At 41.2% G+C, this 20,337-nt stretch overlaps 2 protein-coding genes across 2 annotated transcripts in view; both read right to left on the reverse strand.

Moving 5' to 3' along the window:
* Positions 1-20,337, reverse strand: part of LOC142940553 (deoxyribonuclease-1-like) — a 113,223-nt gene that overhangs the window by 10,184 nt on the left and 82,702 nt on the right. The gene's annotated exons all lie outside the window — the stretch shown is intronic.
* LOC142940504 (deoxyribonuclease-1-like) lies at positions 5,752-14,336 on the reverse strand. Its single transcript, XM_076083082.1, has 8 exons — positions 14,199-14,336; positions 12,935-13,023; positions 12,747-12,833; positions 8,976-9,091; positions 8,566-8,678; positions 8,427-8,457; positions 6,407-6,530; positions 5,752-6,320 (listed from the first exon to the last, which is right to left on the reverse strand). The coding sequence occupies exons 1-8, from the start codon at positions 14,334-14,336 to the stop codon at positions 6,146-6,148; spliced, it is 873 nt and encodes a 290-aa protein (XP_075939197.1). The 3' UTR covers positions 5,752-6,145.

Genomic DNA, 20,337 nt, shown 5'->3' on the forward strand with positions numbered 1-20,337 from the left:
AAATAGACTACAGTCACCCCTAAGGGTGAAGACTCCAGTCACCCCTAAGGGGGAAGACTCTAGTCACCCCTAAGAGTGAAGACTCTAGTCATCCCTAAGGGTGAAGACTCTAGTCATCCCTAAGGGTGAAGACTCCAGTCACCCCTAAGGGTGAAGACTCTAGTCACCCCTAAGAGTGAAGACTCTAGTCACCCCTAAGGGAGAAGACTCTAGTCACCCCTAAGGGTGAAGACTCCGTTCTCTCAGTTTTGCAGCTGCTTTTTATGCTGGTCTGAGGCTTGTACATCCCTCAAAATCATGCGTCACTCACACATGAGTCATCCTGTTTCTGGATCAACAACAGGATGTTTAACTGGTTTGATCCTGTTTGAACAGGATGAATTATATAAGGCTTGAGTGACTTTCTTACATAAAAAGTTATAAAAAATGTAAACAAGTTATATGTTGTGATGGTTATACTTTTATGCTTTCATATTTATCTACAATCTCTTAACACTATTGTACTGTGACTGTGTGAGCATTGTTCTGTCATTTTAATTGTACGCTTGGACGTGTAGATAATATAAGATAGGAGATATAAGCTATGGTAGGCTCACTAGCTACTAGTGATTAAAGCAGACATCTACAATATGACTTAAGTTGATAAGATAATAATGATAGTTTAGTGTACATGGGTAATGTAGTCAGAAATAACAACATTAAGCTTGTTTATGTCGAGTGTCAGCTCGTTGGACTAACACACTGTGACACATTAACACAAACTGGTTTGGTGTGAAATCATTTGTTTTCGTGTCTGCATGCTGTCAAGGCTCGATGACAAGAGATGGACACAGTGCATTCTCTGCATGTATATTTTTTGTGTTTTCAAGCTAGTTTTTGTAGGATTTGCAGGACATATAATAAATGCTCTATTATACATCATATTGCTAAATGCTGCACGCCCACTACTACATAGAGCAGCGTGTGAGAATTAGCGGCGTTTCCTTGCATTGCAGTGGATTTATAGTGACATATTTTGATGTAATGATGGCCCAAACAATAAATCAATTATTCAAAATATATTACAGCCTTACTATTATAGTGGTACAAAAAGGAGTTATCAGTACAGACTCATATGCACTAACAGGTACGCACGGCCAAATCAAGTCCTGTGCGGGAAAAATACCAGAATTTTAATAATGACGTATTTTACCTTTTTTTGGTAATATGTATCTAATTTATCAGATATAATGAAGACAGACAAAATATTCTGTAACTTCAGGTACTGAAATCTTTCACCCAAACTATTTTTTTACATTTGATTATATACTAAACATTTGTAGTTTTGTTTGAGACAAAGGTTTTTAAGGAGAATTGGATAGAAAAATATAGTGAAAATAATAAAGTGGACGCTGGCTGCACACTCATGACTGAGAATGAAGATCAAAGCCATGTCAGGGAGGGACAGCACTGTGGATTTTTCCTTTCAGACCTCCTGATAGAGGCACAATAATACAGGAACGTACCTGTATTATTCAGGGACCTGAAACGACACGGTGCAATCGAATAGGCAGAGTGGCAAACACACACACACACACACACACACACACACACACACACACACACAAACAAACAAACGCCTCAGACATCTCATAATCTCTCACATCCAGTTTACCAGGATACACATCCTCTTGGCAGAGCAAAGGAAGAACGAAGACAAAGCAAACATTTTTTTGCCAAAATATTACACTTTAACAAAGAAACTAATTCATAAAAAAATGCAAATTAAAGTAAACAAAGATCCTACTGCAAAACATTTGATCTGTACTGATAACTTTGTACTACTAGGATATTATTATCCGTTTTCGGTGCTCGAAAACTCCGGCGTAGTGTGGACGCTCAGTGTAAACGTAGCAAAACAATATATACGTTTTCAAATGGAAACGTAGTAGTGTGGACATGGCCTGAGGCTGCAACTAATGATTATTAAAATACATTTGAAAATATCCCAGCACCTGTCCCAGGACCTGGGTGGCATCTTTAAAGGAATACTTCACCCCCAAAATGACCATTTGTGTTTCAATGTATCACCCCGCGTTACCTTGAATTCTGAAAGAAAATCTGATTTTTCTCGCACGCCTCTATGGCGAACGGAGGATAAAAAAAAACTGAGAAAAGTCTCGATGAAGTGAAGTAAATGGGGGCAGCGTTAAACAACAGCAGAACTCGATCAAAACACCATTAACATACCTTTCTTTGCTCTCTGTTGGTCTCCGCAGGTGTGAATGAGTGATGTGATGCCTCCCACAGCTCTCAGTGAAGTCCAGCTCCGCTTCCTCTGCCACGATGACATAGAGAATGCCAAGCTGCTCTGTGGTGATTGGTTCCCAATCGAGTAAGCGTCGCGCTCAGTGGGCCAACGACAGCACTTGTTAGAGTTGTCGTAGTTTGACGTCAGCTAGCGCTAACTAAGGCTAGCCTGGTTGCTAATTAGCAGGCAGTTGTCCTACTCGTACAGAGCCTGCTTCAGCAGCGCACTGCGTGTTTTACACTGCAAACTATTGTAGCGTGAGCGGGTCCTGCCCAACGGAAAGAAGGGCAGGATCGCACCTAACATGATGGTAACTCTGTCAGTAACAACATCAGAGGATTAGTGTCCCTCTGAGGAGTCGGAAATGTACCTTCAGCCTTTTATCTCACCCCGTAGTTGAATCATTAGGATTTCGGAATTATTGTCTTTCTGAGAGTCTTGTACGGCTACGCCCTAGGCGCTCTCAGTAGGATGTAACCCTAACACACAGTATGAGTAGTTACGTAGAACGTCTGTACCTTACTACTGCCTATTTTAGTTTTCTCACCATTTTTGACTAACACTGCCAAGTCTTCTCCCAGGGAACTTACCGTAAGCTCCTCTAGTAGAGTCAGTTGTCACTTATGTATCACACGTTTCCGGGACAGGGGAAGAGGGGTAACTTAATCTAAAACAGAGTCTTCAGTTTGAGTCCCAGTCATTTACAAATGGTAAGGCTGTGGTTTTATTAGTTTTCTCAAAACAGTTACATAAAACAATTTCAACTCAATGAAAGTCTAAGTGGTGTAAAAGATATCAGTCACTGTAAGCTGTCTTCTGAAAGCAGGAATGTCTTACAGGGTCTTCTATGAAAGAAGGGCAGTCCAGTCTCTAAACTGGAGAAAAAGCTGTCTCTCTGATAGCAGAAGGGTCTTCCAGTCACCCCTAAGGGTGAAGACTCCAGTCACCCCTAAGGGTGAAGACTCCAGTCACCCCTAAGGGTGAAGACTCCTGTCACCCCTAAGGGTGAAGACTCCAGTCACCCCTAAGGGTGAAGACTCCAGTCAACCCTAAGGGTGAAGACTCTAGTCACCCCTAAGGGTGAAGACTCTAGTCACCCCTAAGGGTGAAGACTCTAGTCACCCCTAAGGGTGAAGACTCCAGTCACCCCTAAGGGTGAAGACTCCAGTCACCCCTAAGGGTGAAGACTCTAGTCACCCCTAAGGGTGAAGACTCTAGTCACCCCTAAGGGTGAAGACTCTACTCACCCCGAAGGGTGAAGACTCCAGTCACCCCGAAGGGTGAAGACTCTAGTCACCCCGAAGGGTGAAGACTCCAGTCACCCCGAAGGGTGAAGACTCTGTTCTCTCAGTTTTGCAGCTGCTTTTTATGCTGGTCTGAGGTTTGTACCTCCCTCAAAATCATGCGTCACTCACACATGAGTCATCCTGTTTCTGGATCAACATCAGGATGTTTAACTGGTTTGATCCTGTTTGAACAGGATGAATTATATGAGGCTTGAGTGACTTTCTTATATAAAAAGTAATAAAAAGTGTAAACAAGTTATATGTTGTGATGGTTATACTTTTATGCTTTCATATTTTTCTACAATCTCTTAACACTATTGTACTGTGACTGTGTGAGCATTGTTCTGTCATTTTAATTGTACGCTTAGACGTGTAGATAATATTAGATAGGAGATATAAGCTATGGTAGGCTCACTAGCTACTAGTGATTAAAGCAGACATCTACAATATGACTTATGTTGATAAGATAATAATGATAGTTTAGTGTACATGGGTAATGTAGTCAGAAATAACAACATGAGGCTTGTTTATGTGGAGTGTCAGCTCATTGGACTAACACACTGTGACACATTAACACAAACTGGTTTGGTGTGAAATCATTTCTGTTTTCGAGTCTGCATGCAGTCAAGGCTCGATGACAAGAGATGGACACAGTGCATTCTCTGCACGCGTATTTCTTTGTTTTCAATATAATTTTTGTAGGATTTGCAGGACATATAATAAATGCTCTATTATACATCATATTGATAAATGCTGCACGCCCACTACTACATAGAGCAGCGTGTGAAAATAGGCAGAGTGGCAAACACAAACAAACGCCTCAGACGTCTCATGATCTCTCACATCCAGTTTAACAGGATGCACATCCTCTTGGCAGAGCAAAGGAAGAATGAAGACAAAGCAAACATTTTTTTTACCAAAATATCACACTTTAACATGTTATCTATACTGATAACTTTGTACTACTAGGATATTATTATCCGTTTTCGGTGCTCGAAAACTCTGACGTAGTGTGGATGCTCAGTGTAAACGTAGCAAAACAATATATGCGTTTTCAAATTGAAACGTAGTAGTGTGGACATGGCCTGAGGCTGCAACTAATGATTATGCCCAGCATGTCTCAGGACCCGGGGTGATGTCTTTAAAGGAATACTTCACCCCCAAAATGACCATTTGTGTTTCAATTTATCGCCCCGCGCTACCTTGAATTCTTAAAGAAAATTTGATTTTTCTCGCATGCCTCCATGGCGAACGGAGGATCAAAAATCGGAGAAAAGTCTCGATGAAGTAAAGTAAATGGGGGCAGCGTGCATTCACAATGCTGGCCACTGGAAATCTGGAAAACACTTTGGTAGTTCTCGTGTGCCACCGTCGACACACTGGGTGGTAATTCAATATGACAATTTATCGCCTTTTTAATAGAATCATATCGTAATGACATCATATATTGAGATATCGTGGTACACAATTATGTCCTCTTCAGTGTTAATAACACTAACATACTAATTCAGATTGTTTCTAACAAGATTCACAAGAACATTTAAGAATGGCATTTCACATCAAAAGCTTTAAAATATAGTTTTCATTATTGCTTACAAGACACCACAAACTCACATAAGCCAGATCCACAGTGTTATACATTTTCAAAACAATACTACAAAGATGTCGGAAAATTAAAAAAAAAACTTGAAGAACTGTTGAACGTTTTTTCAGACGATTTTCTCCAACCAAATTATTACAATTGACTAGTGGCATGCCGTGTATTTTATACCCGGGCCTTCAGTGCTGTCCTACTACAGTTGAACCACCTCCTAATAACCTCATTATGACGCCACAGCTACGGCTTATTATTTGTTTCGTGTAAAAACCGGGTATTCACATAACACTGCAACATTTGAAATATAATGTTACATGAAGCTCAACACCTATGAGGGCTACAATTACACTAACTGCAGAGCGCAGATACATGAATACGCGCATGACGGGATGCTTCGTCATTAACATACAATGCATATAGTCTAAATCAATGTAATTAACACAATGATAAGAACAAACTCACAAGAACCAGTCACATTAGATTAGAAAAACTTTATTAATCCCCAGTGGGGAAACTCATTTGCCACCCAAAACTCGTACAGATGACACAGTCCACAATGCACAACAGACAAAATCACATTACAAAGGATAAATAACACCAGACAATGCCATATAAAACATGATTGACATCAGAAAGATAAAAACCTCTAAAGGTGTTCATTAAAAAATCGAACTGCTGCTGGAACGAAAGACCAACATATAGCCAACGTTCTAGAAGACGACACGCTCTACCCACTTAATAGGGTTGAGCAAAAACACGATCCCCAGCCGGTGTTAAGCAACTCCTAATAGACCCAATGTTAACATACACGAATCAATGTGTTCTCGATTGTGTGTTGTCAATAAAGTTTTACTTTGGACAAGGAGAGTTCCACTGAACAGAAGTGATGCCCCACGTTCTTTTATTCCTCCACAAACATCTTTGGGTTAGCACTGGGTACACACGCCAGAATTGCTGTACAAGCTACATCTGTTAACACCCAACCTTTTTTAATCCATTGCAACTGATATGAATTCTATCATAGAGGAGATTTAAAGCTAAAGTTGTCTTTACCAGACTGTGGCTGAGTTTCAAGTCCACCATGTAGTTGTAGACCTCAGCGCTGCCGGGCACCACTCCCTTCATCATGTCATCAGTGACCACAATCCTGCAGATACAGGAAGAGGGTTGGAATTAAGAGTCTGCGCGTATGTCCGTGTGTGTGCATGCAAGTGTCTATGCATGTGTGTCCACCTGTCGTAAGGGCAGTTAGTGTGTGACACTGTCGTGTCGGCCTCGTCGGTGATCAGCCAGTGGAAACTCTTGTCCGTGAAGAGGCGGATCTGCTGCCAGTCGGAGCCCGATACGTAACTGCAGCCTGTGCAGTGTTGCCAACTTGGCGACTTTCTCGCTAAATCTGGCGACTTTCCAAACCCTCATGGAGACTTTTTTGTCAAAAGCTACTAGCGACAAATCTAGCTACTTTTTCTGGTGTTGTTGGAGACTTTTCTGGTGTTTTGACTCTGACGTGAAAGCCCCTCGCGCAGCAGTCTCAGCTGCAGAAAGAGGAGACCCACTGTGTCTCAATTAAGGGTCTGCATCCTTCGGAGGACCCAGCCTTCGCGGTCTACTTGGGCCACGTCCTTTGAGGACCGCATAGGCCAGACCGTGCGGTCTACGAAATGAGACGGCCTACGCCACAGAGGACTTCCTGTTTGCGTCAACAGCTGTTCCCGCCCCGCCCCGCCCCCCTCTTGCTGCTCCCCGTCCCTAAAATCCCTGCTCAGCAGGATTATAAATATATATACATATAAATACATTAAACTAAAACCTATTCAGTACATATACTGGAAAGGTTTTAGTTTAGTGTTTTAATCAGTTTTTTATCATATATTCAATAATTAATTCATAGATCTTTTTCATAATATTGTTTTTCTATATTAATAATCAGTTAATTAAATCAGTTACTAATAACTAATTTTCAATCAGTTATAGTTCTGGTAATTAAATTCATTTATCAATAACTTTATTTAATTTCATTCACACATACATATATATTTACATGTACATATATATAGCAATCCTAAGGCAGAGGAAATCAATCAAGACAGTTAACATTAACAGCAGCAAAACAAATGTCAGCAAACGTGTTTATTAACTCTCAGTAACACATGTGCATATACTTTATATTTTTTAAATAAATTGATGAAAAGAGAAACATTTATCAATAATGTTCACACAGGGATGCAAACTTAGAAGATTGACACATTTTACACAGCAGAATATATACATATTCACATAGAAATCATTTACATGGATGTCTTATGTCAATTTAAATAAATAAAATAAAAAGGTGACATCACAACTGTCATCTCTGTGACGGCAACATGAACACATGAGAAGGATCTACTGGTTGTCTTATTAGTGAAGGCTTTGTACAGGATGAGAGCTAATGTAACTGTAACCTTAAGTACAGGATGGTCAAATGGAGATATTACAAATGGACTAATGTCTTAATTCAAAGCTACGGCTGCTGAATGTTTGTCCATCGTTCTCCCCTCAGCTCCTGGCTCTCTGTAACAAAACATGAACAGAATCAGCAAAATACTCAAATTCAGTGTATTCGTGTAGTTAATCTCAACGTTTGAAACGTTTCCGGACTTAAAGTGATATTTCAGGTTCACAACCTGTCTACCTGAGCTCACGTTGGTCCGTTTATGTACATGCTATAAAGTATAAATCATCTGTAAAATCATCACAAACTCAGTAAGATATTATTCAACCTCTGAGGTTTGAAAGTGAAGTTATTAAAAGTTAATTTACAAGGCTTAACTACGGTCGGATGCAGGCAGCCGAGCTGCCGGTAATAGCGCACCGGCACGCAATGCATCTTGGGATATGCTGGGCCGCGAAGCATACATCAGATGTATCCTCCAAATCTCCGACGAGAAGGCTGCATTGAAGGACTCTTCAACAGAAATGCAAAATGGGACAGCACTAGTCGCAGCGCTGTGACGCAACCGGTCTACGAATGCAGCCTCCGAAGGATGCAGACCCTGAATTGAGACACAGCTTGAGACACAGCTACAACACACTCTCCGTGTCCAGACTGCAAATGAATCGCGCATGCGCAAAGCCGCCGCTGTTCCCGCCTCTCTCCTACAGCGCTCATTACAATTATGCAAATTAGGCGATGACATCATTTAGCGACTTCTAACGACTTTTAGGACAGCCAATAGCTACTTTCCTTACTGAGGAGTTGGCAACACTGAGCCTGTGTTGAAGTCGCCCAGCAGCACGATGTCCTGCAGGGAGAGGATACATCGTTTCAACCATCCACCATCTCATATTTTAACAAATTAATCATCATTTGCACTCTTTTTTTTCTGTGTTTTCTGGAGGAGAGCATTCACATTGGTGTTCCAGCGGGCGCGGACATCAACCACCACGTCATAGAGGGCGTCGGCTTCCTTCACAGCGGAGTCTGGAGAGGTGTGCTGGGGGATCAGAACAAAGTTCTTCACAGCTATAAAAAAGGAGGAAGGAGTGAATGAAGGGGGAGATGCGTGAAGGAGAAAGTTGAGATTTTTTTTATATATAGCAGAAAAGAGATGCCAACACTATTTGGCTGACATAATTACTGTTTGGCAGTAAGAATTCACAAGTTTTAGAGTTTTTCTTTAAGGACCATTGGTGACCAATAGATCTGTGACCTCAGAATCTCACACAAGTTCTCAGTTGATTGCCTAATAAATGAGGCAATCGACATCACTGGTGTATGACAGAAAAAAATTGGACTTGCCGCACTCCCTCGGGGGCCTACCGGTTTGTTTGGAGGTGAACATGACGACGAAGGGCTCTCGGCTGAAGGTGTCCGTCCCGCACGGCTCGCAGCCGTCGTCAAAGGTGTAGTTTATAGCCACGGACACCGTCTGCTCCCTGCAGAGGAAAGATGCTACTTGACCACGTCTATTGCTGCCTGTAAAAATTTTTACTTTTGAACAAGTAAGTCTTGTGCCTTCTGGGGCCGACCACTAGGGGGCAGCTTAATCATGAAAGGGTGAATGTGGTGTGCAGATGTCTCATGCCTTTTTCTTTCTTTTTTTTTGCCAAGGAAAATAATTTAGGTATAACTGCCATAGGATTATTCTGCATTCAAAATTTAAATTAATTTTCATTTCCCAACAGTCTTGTGAGTAATTTGCATTCAAAAACACACTTTGGTGATTATTTAAAGGGCCAGTGTGTAGGATTTAGCAGATCTATTGGCAGAAATGGAATATATAATATTCACAACTATGTTTCCGTAAACTAAGAATCGTGTTTGCGTTAGCTTAGAAAGAGCCCTTCATATCTACATATTGAGATGCTCCTCTTCACGGAGTCCGCCATGTTGCACCTCCATGTTCATACAGAAGCCCAGAAGGGACAAACCAAATAGTGGCTACTGTTACCTGAAGGCCATCATATAGTTCTCCGACACGCTTGTGAAGGTAGAGGTATTCAGTTGCTTTAAATCCGCAACCTCACCACTAGATGGCACTAAATCCTGCACACTGGCCCTTTAACCTGTTGCCACTCTGACTGTACACAACTGTTCTTTCAAGACAGGTACTGATGCGATATCTCATTAGAAAGCTCCGGTTCTTGTAATTCGATTTATGCAAACCATTTCAAGATACAATCACAACAGCAGGTACAGTTAACGTCTCTGTCAACCAAACACTCCAAAAATAGCCGATCAAATATTGCCGTGACTCACCGATTATGATTCATAGCGTTTCCGTCATGCATGCTAGTCCAGCAAAAACGGTCTTGCTAGATCGCTAAAGGTCCACACGATCCAATCCAGTAAAAGATTTAGTCCAAAACACATTATTACGTCCATAAACACCCACGGGGTGCTGTTGCATCATTTCAAATTAGCCAGTAGATATTGATAATTTTCTATGTATTTTAGTCATATCTCCCGTTAACATGTAAACATTGCCGGTCTCTGTGGGTACATCCCAAGTCTCTTAATTGCATCCCCGTTTCCCTCACTTGGGTCCTTTCCTTGCGTCTTAGTCCCTCCCACCAGGGATGCATGGAGGAAACCATGCGAGGAGAGAGGAACGAGGAAATATGTTTTAAGAGACATGAGACGTCCTTTCCTCAGTTGTGTCATGTGAAGTGACGTCTGTTTCTGATGACGGAGGATCAGTTGATCACAGCTGGATCAGCTGTCAGTTGGCTTTAACAGCTGGAGAGACTTTTGATAAGTTTGTGTCTGTTCACATGATCACTGTACTTAATAATAGTAACTAATAATACTAATAACTCATAAAGACACACAGTTATCACCACTGTAGAGGTGTTCTCTCTGTAGTCTGTTAACAAACTGTGTCCTGTGTTCTGTTTATAAGCACAGGATCCATTTCTACCGGCGGAATGCGATCGTCTTATTTATGAATTATTTGCGTCTACGTTTTGAAATTCAGATTGTGACGTCGATATTAAATAACCCAGAATATGATTATTGTTTCTCTGAAATGATAAAACTCATCAAACCCGACAATCAGGAATGAAATGATGATAAATGATGTAAAAAGTGTTTAGTCTCTCCAGCTCTCTCTCTCTCGCTCTCTCTCTCTCTCTCTCTCTCTCTATATATATATATATATATATATATATATTTATATATATGTGTTTTGTCTCTCCAGTTCCCTCTGACTTTAATTGTTTCCATAATAAAAGTTCAGATCATGAAAACACAAATCTTTCTAATAAATGTAGAAAGTTGTTTGTGGTCCTTTTGTTGTTCAGACTACAATGAACATTTATTTAAACCAGATGTTGAATCAGAAAACGAATCAAATATAAAGCTTGAGTTTATTCTGTGATCCGTCTTCACTGTTTACATGTTGAACAAAATCTCATCAGTCCGATCGGCTGCAGCGTCCAATCACATGACAGATGAACAATGAGGGGGCGTGTCGGCCGTTAAAAGACTTCCTGTAAGTCTGTTCTCGTGGGTCCTCGCTCATGGCTCCTCAGAGATCCCTCCTCTCTCCTCGATCCTCACTCCTCAGAGCTAAATAAGAGCTTTGGGACGGCCGTCAATATGGCGGCGCAGAACAACTTCCGGTTCAAGCGAGGATCGAGGAGCGAGGAAATGAGAATTAAGAGACTTGGGATGTACCCTGTGTCTCAAAATGGAGGCTGCATTCTGCCGGTTAGATTGACACCTCATTTGACCCAATAGGAGCTTCCATAGCCTGGTCACATTCTGGAACAGCCAACGAGAGTCCGCTTTGAAAGACAATGCCCGCCTCTCTTCTTTGAGTAAAGCTCGAGCCAATTGCAACATATCTTGTTCAAACTCAGCTTCGTTATAGCCAATGAAATTACGAAGAGAACGATATGCAGATTCACGCAAAGCAAGCTGGGTAAATGTTTGCGAACTCAAATCTCGCACCGTCAGTGAGGTACTTGTTACCGATCTTGAACACCAAAGTGTAGTTAGTGAGAATTAGTGAGAAAAGTTGACAATGGTTAACTATGTTGTAGATAACCATATATCAACATGAACAAACTATAGTTTGAATTCGGACACAGTTTATTGTAGTCTGTGCATTTTGAAGTGGTGACTATTATCTTCCAAATGCTCTTTTAAGCTGATGTACTCTTAGTAAACCATGTGTAAAATATTCATTTTCTGTTGTATTGTTATCAAATTTGAACTTAGGTACTATGACTTCATGCTATGGTACCATTGTGTTTTCCAGCTAATAAGTTCCAGCCATGGTTATCTGCAGGCATCTGTTGGCCAAAAAAAATCATCCAGGCGGAAATAAAAGCCTTCTGTTTCAGTGTGTTGTAGCTTCATTAGCTCAATGCTAGTAGCACTTACAGTGATTATTTAGTGATTGTTTAGAAACTTTAGAGTGTTACCTTTCAATAGAGATTAAAACCATACATGTACTCCCAATGGTTCAATAAGAGCTGGCAGTTTACTTTGGGTACGTCTTGGATAGGCGTTTTAGGCAAATTTTACAGGAGTGATAAGAGGTTTTAAGTGAATTCGTTGAGAAATTGTATTCAATGGCACGAAAAGCGGTCAAAAGTGTGGTGTTTTCTGGCACAGTGACACATGATCATCAACTTCAATCTGCTAATATGTATATTGAACCGGCTTTATTTAAACCAGTGGTGGAAAGTAACTAAGTACATGTACTCAAGTACTGTGCCTCAGTATAATTTTGAGGTTTTTTTGAGGTACTTGAGTGTTTCCATTTGCTGTGACTAAATACCTCTCTACTCCACTACATCTCAGAGATAAATGTTTACAATTAGTTTACTTACTTTACTCACTGTTACTTTTCAGATTGAGCTTTCACATACAAAACATATGACATACATTGTAATATATGACGAATTGTTACAGATTAAACTGCCCCAGAGCATATCAAGACGTTAAGATGAGCTCCACTAAGACCAGCTACAAGGTTAAAATCAGCAGTAATAATCCAACAATGTAAATTTGGTTTCTGTTCACTGTCTCAACGGAGGATTTCCTACAACAGATTGGTTGTTTTTGCCTCTCTCTGTTTACCTGTAGAGGAAGAGATATCTCTCCTTGTAGGAGCTGCGACCCAGAGGCTCGCTGACGATGTGGCTGTACCTGAACTGAGGAGAACCTCTGCCAAAACACACACAGATTAAACATAATTTAGTTTATCTTACATCATAATAAATGTAATTATCATAATAACATGTGCGCTTTGTAAGGTGCAGTCTAACTTGTTGACGTGCTCCATGAGTTTTTTGGTCGCTGACAGATCGCTGTCTCTGACCTCCTGGATCAGAATGATGTCATAGCGATGGACAATCTGAGAAACACAAAACACGTATATCCTAATCATATGATTAGAGTTCTCGTAGCAGCGGTGTCTTATTATATGAGTTGATTCAAGTAAGGTTCTCCATAAAACACACAGAAAACAGAACTTAAAGAGGAGAACCAACAAGTCATCTCTTTCCCGTAATGATTAATGTCGGTAGTAAAGGGGCACTTCACTAATTCTACTAGTTCAACTCAAATGTTTTTTTTCACTCGCCCCTATACAAATAGTTTTATTGATCAGCTGTTATCAAATAACAACGAAGACCAAAGTTAATTGCCATGTTTATTCTTTATTTAACGCTTACTTCTTGTTTTGTTTTTGGCGACCCCTGTGGAAGAAAGTGGTATTGTTTCCAAGCACCAGAGTCCCTTTAAAGAATCCTTATAGTAGAGCCCTGCATGGGAAGTACCACTTTAAATACCTCTTGTAATGGCAAAATATATTGAACTCTGTGTGTCCGTGTTGTGAACACGAAACTTACATGTGGTTAAAACTATGCAGTAATGAGGAACTTGCAGGCGAAAGTCTCATCTTACCTTGATAACCGTAACTGGTTCCCAGTTGAACGCATCTAGCAGAAACTAGATAATGAGCAGATCAAGACGGCCTTAGAAATATTCCACAACACTCTCAATATGATGTCTTCAGTGCCACTGGAGGAGAACAAGACCCCCATGATGTCATAGTGATGTCATTAGGATCATGTGAGCTCGGGCTTGGATAGTATAAACTGAAAACATGCGTTACAAACTGGGAAAGTAGAATTTAAAAGCCATGGATATTTACCAGGCAAGGAGGGTCTGGAGGAATTATAAAATGATAATGGTTGCATTGTGGGAAATGTAGGATGCATTTTTCTTGTTTCTTTTGTTTTTGTATTTAATCTACCTCTTGTGAGTCTCCCCAAACTTTACGGATGTGAAAAAAAAAATAAAATTCCCTGAGTGCTCCTTTAATCTCCATTGGTAGTTGGTGCTCATCAACTTATTGCAATGGAAGGGAGGCAACATGTGGGCTCAACTTTTACTTAGCACCGTTCAAATATATATCGTCTTTACACTTCAAATGTGGGTTCTTGTAATGAGACACAGTCTGAGAAAGAAAGTGAAGGAAGAGAGAAAGAATAAAGTATATATATATATATATACACAGTTCCCGACCGTGCTGATGATGTTCATGAGAGTCGTGTTGGAGGATTTCTTGTCTCCAAATGTCTGGATGTTGAAGGCTCCCAGCAGCAGGGAGGTAGACAGATGCAGCAGGACCGACAAGAGGCCCAACACACACACCCAACGCATCCTGAGCCAAAGAGGTCACATTAGTGTGTATATTTAAAATACATCATTCTAAATCTTGATTGTATGACACATGGACAGTTAGCATGTAATAGTTATACTGCATGCTGGAGGAGCCTGAAAGACTCTCTGCCCTGCTGTGGGAGTCAGAGACGCACCAACACCTGCACCCCTGGACACACGCAGCAGGATCTCTATTCCTGCAGGTTTATATAACTCTGAGTCGTTTCATGCGCTGCTGTTTGCAGAGAGGGTCCTGGGTAAAATATTACCTCCGGCATTGCAGGAGATTACATTATCCTTTTACCGTGGTTACGCTGGTGCGGAGGTGATTCAGGGTGCAAAGGTTGTAAAATATCATCAGCTGGAGTGTGGTGGTGTTTTGTATTGGTGATCCAACATAAAATGTGACTGTAAGTTACATTTAGTCAGTCAGATTAAAAACCATATACTGTGTTCCTGTGACATCAAGTAGGATCTGTGCATAGTGTTGGATCGCCTGCAAGAATGATGATTCTCCACAACAACAAACAGGTTTATAGTTTTGTACTAAATAATTCATCCATGTTACTGTGATTAAAAACATTTTTGCATGAAAGAAGAGTCCGAGGTGCATATTTACCTGCTTCTGTGAGTCGTGTGGGGAAGGAGAAGGCCTGTTGTGAGCAGGGCACAGAGGCTTTGCTTGTGTGAATCCCCGGAGGCTCCTCTGCAACTTCTCTCGGGAGGTTTTTATTTACCTGCACAGTGCATGTGACCGGGTCAGGCTGGAGGGGAGGGGTGAAGAGAGGAGGTGTGTTGCGGATGGGGATCGGGGTTTTCAGGTCAAGGAGACACGTTCGGAAAAATTGGCCCTCACAGTGGTTTTATGTGTCGGCTACAATGTGGCAGTCTTATTATAGAAATTCAAAGAATTTCTGCTTTTGATTTGATTTAGTTTCTAGAATTATTCAACTCACCACCAACTCACTGTGTTGATAGGTAACATTTGCAGGACTCCACAGCAGGGGCGGAGCCATCCAGGGCTCAGCCCAAACCTAAGGGGGGCCGGGGAGGGATTGTAAAGTATTCATGGCAGCTATATACATTATTTTACGAGATAAAAAGAGGGCCTAAAAATCTGCACATCATTCCCAAGGAAACAATCATCCTGCAGAGCCCACATCCTATTTAGTATCTAATTGTTCTCCAACTGTTTAACAAAAATAGGTTTCAAGAATAATAATGCTTTTGACGCTAAATTTCACCCCACTCATGTATGTATGCATGTAACTTCAAAATAGTAACATAAGATCATTGTGCCATTTTTTAGGTGCCAGGAGTGAAAATAAATCCTCCTCACCATGTGTTGTGTTTAAAAATGATGAAGACAGTTGGAGAACAATTGTTGATCTGTGCACTTCACAGACCACGCCAGAGCGATCACCAAGTCCATGATGAGGAAGCCAACCATCGACAAGCTGACGTCCAACAGAGACGCCGACATCAAACACTTTGTCAACTTCATCACCAAAGACTCCATTCAGAAGTCGCTGGGCATGTATATGGAGATGCTTAAAAAGAGAAGGGGCTAGAGGAGAGAGGGGAAACTAATAGAATGATGCACTCAGTTGAAAAACGCATTCGGTGTCACATGTTCATTTGTGTCAATTGTGCTAAGATGGTTGAGTACAGCTCCCTGCAGCAGCTCACCTTCACTGTTCAACCAGCAAGATGGTGGAACACTCACCATAATAAGTAGTTTGTTTGTTTCACTCATGTAGCAGAAAGGAACAACTGCATTCTGTTGCTAACCCTGTGTTGGACAATGACAATAACTTAACCTTGAACCTTGACAGACACCAGTGATTCAGTGACATAAATGTTTTCTATCCAAATTTCTAAATACTTTATTTAAAGTAACATCAATCCGTTCCAATTTACCATCAAACCATATTTTGTGAAATATTCAGTATGCTAGTTAGCCAAAGCTTCACAGACCTGCTGTGCCCAGTTACGGTTGCTAAGCGGTGATTGGACAATTGCTTTTCGGGGGAGGGCTTTAGTGAACAGTCAGTTATTGCCACAGGCCGGTCTCCACCGAGTGTCTAGCCTTGCTGTACCTTCATGAACCATAACTAATGAAAGTAACCCTGGGTGCATTTGAACAGCCCACAGTGGGCGATGCCTTTGTGATCTCACAGTTTTATCTACATTTAGCCCGAAATATCTGAAGCAATGATGGTTTTTATTGTCAGAGGATTGATTCGTGTGATTAAGGAATGAAATGAAGCTGTTAAAAATCACATCGTCACTTTCGTTTTTAGCCATGTACTTTATCTTTAACAATGATCCTTGTAGTACATACATTGTACTTCTGCGCGTGCATGTATAGTGAACAACTTATTTAGTTGTTTTATAGTGAACAACTTATTTATAAAGCGACCCAATGCTGGGTCGCTTTATAGAGAGAAGGCAAGGCCAGAACTCAGTATATAATCTCTGTTAACAAAATTCATAAAAAAGTCAAGAGCACTATTAAACAGAGGATTGGAAGTTATTCTGATGTTTATCATTTGCAGTTGCAAGTACTTGCATTCAACGATTTTGAGACCAGAAACAGTTTTCTATTTCTATTTAAATATGCCCTGATGTATTGTAGTTTATACAACAGTAGAGGATTTGTGTCTATATGTAGGAGTATTCAGTTTTCTAAATCTAAATGTACAGTTTTATATCTTTATGCTGTTTGTATAAAGGGAAAATGATAACTCCACAACCCACCTTTGCACACATAAATTGCACACTCAAGCTATTCAGTCTTTGAATTTACATTCAAATATAATTCAGTTTATTGTCTTTTGAGATAATAACAAAAAGTGCTTCGTCATTGCACGTGTGAATAAATCAATGGAATATGAAAAACCTGTTTTTCCCCGAATGAGGAAGGGGGATGCGACCTCATCCCTCGTCTCACAGCTCTGCCGCTGTCTGAGCTCAGTGATTGGCGGAAATGCGTGGAGTGACGTAACGTGTGTCACGAGCTCTGGCAAGGGTATAAAACCGCGGAGCGAGACGTTTACCATTCACACCAGGGAGAGAAACCACAAGGAGTTCTTGCTTCAACAGTGTTTGAACGGAACTTCTTCCTTTGTCCCGCGTACTACTTCTTCTACTCTGCATTCTGGACACGACAAACCTTTATTACTTGAACACTACCGAGAAAGTCGTCGTTAAGCTATTTTTTGTACCGTTTTGCTAAGAAAACAAGAGAAGAAACCCGCAAGAAACGCCAGCTACAATGGAGTCTCAGGTCCGTCAGAACTACCACCGCGACTGCGAGGCCGCCGTCAACCGGATGGTCAACATGGAGCTGTTCGCCTCTTACACCTACACTTCCATGGTGAGAAGAACACTTCAATTTATTGTATCTTCGTAGTATATATTAATGTATGCTAAGTATCTGCATCTATTGTATGTCTTGATATAAAAAAAACATTGGCTGTTAGAAGAATAAATATAAAATACAATTGTCTTTAAATTGATGGTGTTTTATAAGTAATGCAGTATGACAGCACTGTTTCTCTGCATCTCTCACTTGTTTATCTGATGGTTGCCAAATAAGGAGTGTTTTATCCCCCACTCACCACACTGAGTGAAACATGCTGAGTCATGTTTATGCTGTTTTCTTAACTTCTTCAAACGTGACGCTGGTCTGTGTCCAAACCGACTAGACCAGGGGTCTTCAACAGGGGGTCCGCGAAACTTTTGATTGATTAGACTTTCTTTTTTTTTATTTTTCAAAACATGAATCTGCCCATTATTTTAATAGTTCAGTATTGTATGCAAGATAACAGGTATGTTTATGCATGGCACTAATGGGACGTCACTCATTTTCGTTTCCACATTTCTGTTTAAAAAAACATCACTTTGAATAGCTTGTATGCATGATTATCATGCAATTGACAATGTTGATATTGGTATCAGCTGACAAGTTATGCTTATCAATGGCAGTGGCACGGCCACCCTACTCACTGTACCTTGCACATGTTTAAAATAAAAACATGAATATATGAACCTGTGTATTATTCGAATAGCTTAGTATTGAATGTACAATATAGATGGTACTAGGCCCATTTAATATAAAACACAATATAAATAGTCGGGGGTCCCTGCTCCATCTCTCTATCAGTTGGGGGGGGGGGGGGGTCCTTGGCCTGAAAAACGTTGACGACCCCTGGACTAGACCTTTCAAAACTATGACTTGTGTGCCTGACAACTACTTTGTTGCCTAACTACAGTTTGTCACAACCGTTTTCTTTTCTAAATAATGGTGACGTCTGCTGATCACAGTTCTAACCTCCGCTCTTCCTCCACTCTTGTCCCTTGTTTACAGGCCTTTTACTTCTCCCGTGACGATGTGGCCCTCGACGGCTTCGCCCATTTCTTCAAGGAGAACAGCGACGAGGAGAGGGAGCACGCCCAGAAGCTGCTGGCCTTCCAGAACAACAGGGGAGGACGCATCTTCCTCCAGGACCTGAAGGTCTGTACACACTGGAGGACTGGCCCCGTTGAGACGTGTCTTGCAGCACCCTGTCTGTCTAGGACAAATAAACTGGGATTAACCTGCAGCAGTGGGACACTCGGTCCCTCCCGTTTACCACCAATTATTATCATGACCGTTCAGTCTGCTATAATTGACTGTTTTTCCGTAGAAACCAGACCGTGATGAGTGGGGCAGCGGGCTGGAGGCCATGCAGTGCGCCCTGCAGCTGGAGAAGAACGTCAACCAGGCCCTGCTGGACCTGCACAAACTGGCTTCTGACAACGTAGACCCTCATGTAAGTGTGAATCAGTGCCGCGTGGTCTGCCAAAGACGGTCCCGGCTACACCACAAACTCGTGTGCTCTAGCATTCGTCTGTACGCGTAGTAATCTCTCTCTCTCGTCTCCGTTCCTCAGATGTGCGACTTCCTGGAGACCCACTACCTGAACGAGCAGGTGGAGGCCATCAAGAAGCTGGGCGACTACATCTCCAACCTCTCCCGCATGGACGCCAGCAAAAACAAGATGGCGGAGTACCTGTTCGACAAGCACACCCTGGGGGCAAAGAGCTAAATATGCAAAGTCTCAGGGTTGAGCCTGGAGGGAAGATGTGGCACACAGGCTTTAAACGCACCCTTCTGCTCCAGTGAGCGTGAATTTAAATCTACTCTGCTTGACCTGTGGAGTTGATGAGTTCTGGTGGTGTCACTGGGTTTTTCAAATGTCATTTAAGGATAGATATTTATAAGGTGATGACTTTGCCCTCATTACCTCTAAATCTCCTCTTGTGTGACATTTGAATGACTGTTTCTGATCTGTTCTTAATCTGAATAAACATGTTGAGCTGGACTCTGTTGTCTGATCTGCATCTGTTACGCACCCTTTTCATATTGACTTAAAAGCTGTTATGTTTACACACCATCGTTTATTAAACCAAAGTGCTGGTTAGTAGTCGGTAACTCCTAAATGGAGCTAATCTGTAACTCTTTCCCTTATAAAGTGTACATGCTCATGAATGACTGCACCGCCTTTAAATCTACAATAACTGCCATCAAGTCACCAGAGCTTTACTCTCTGGTTTTTCCTTCTCAGCAGGACATTTAGATTTATTTTCCACTCAGTTCAATGAAGTGAAAGTCCTGATTCCTCCCAGGCTACACTTTCTTTAATTACTGAATAAACGAATTCTGAAACGGCACACTGCCACATAACTGTTAATTATGAAATCCTCAAATGATTTTAAGAGTTTAAATTACATGTTTTTATTGCCCTGCATTGAAGGAAACTGTGTACAGAATATATCTAATTTAGTTTATACAAATTTGCCGCAAGGGGCTCTGTACAGCAGGGTCTGGAATTACATTTTTTTTACTGTGGCAGCCAAGTATTTAAAGAACTTTCAAAGCATTCAGAAATGATTCATTGCCAAGAGTGTCATTCATGAAACAGAGGATTGATTCGTGTGATTAAGGAATGAACTG

The sequence above is a fragment of the Anarhichas minor genome, unplaced genomic scaffold (assembly GCF_050575085.1).
Source record: "Anarhichas minor isolate MPS153535 unplaced genomic scaffold, ASM5057508v1 ptg000007l, whole genome shotgun sequence".
Classification (NCBI taxonomy): Eukaryota; Metazoa; Chordata; class Actinopteri; order Perciformes; family Anarhichadidae; genus Anarhichas; species Anarhichas minor.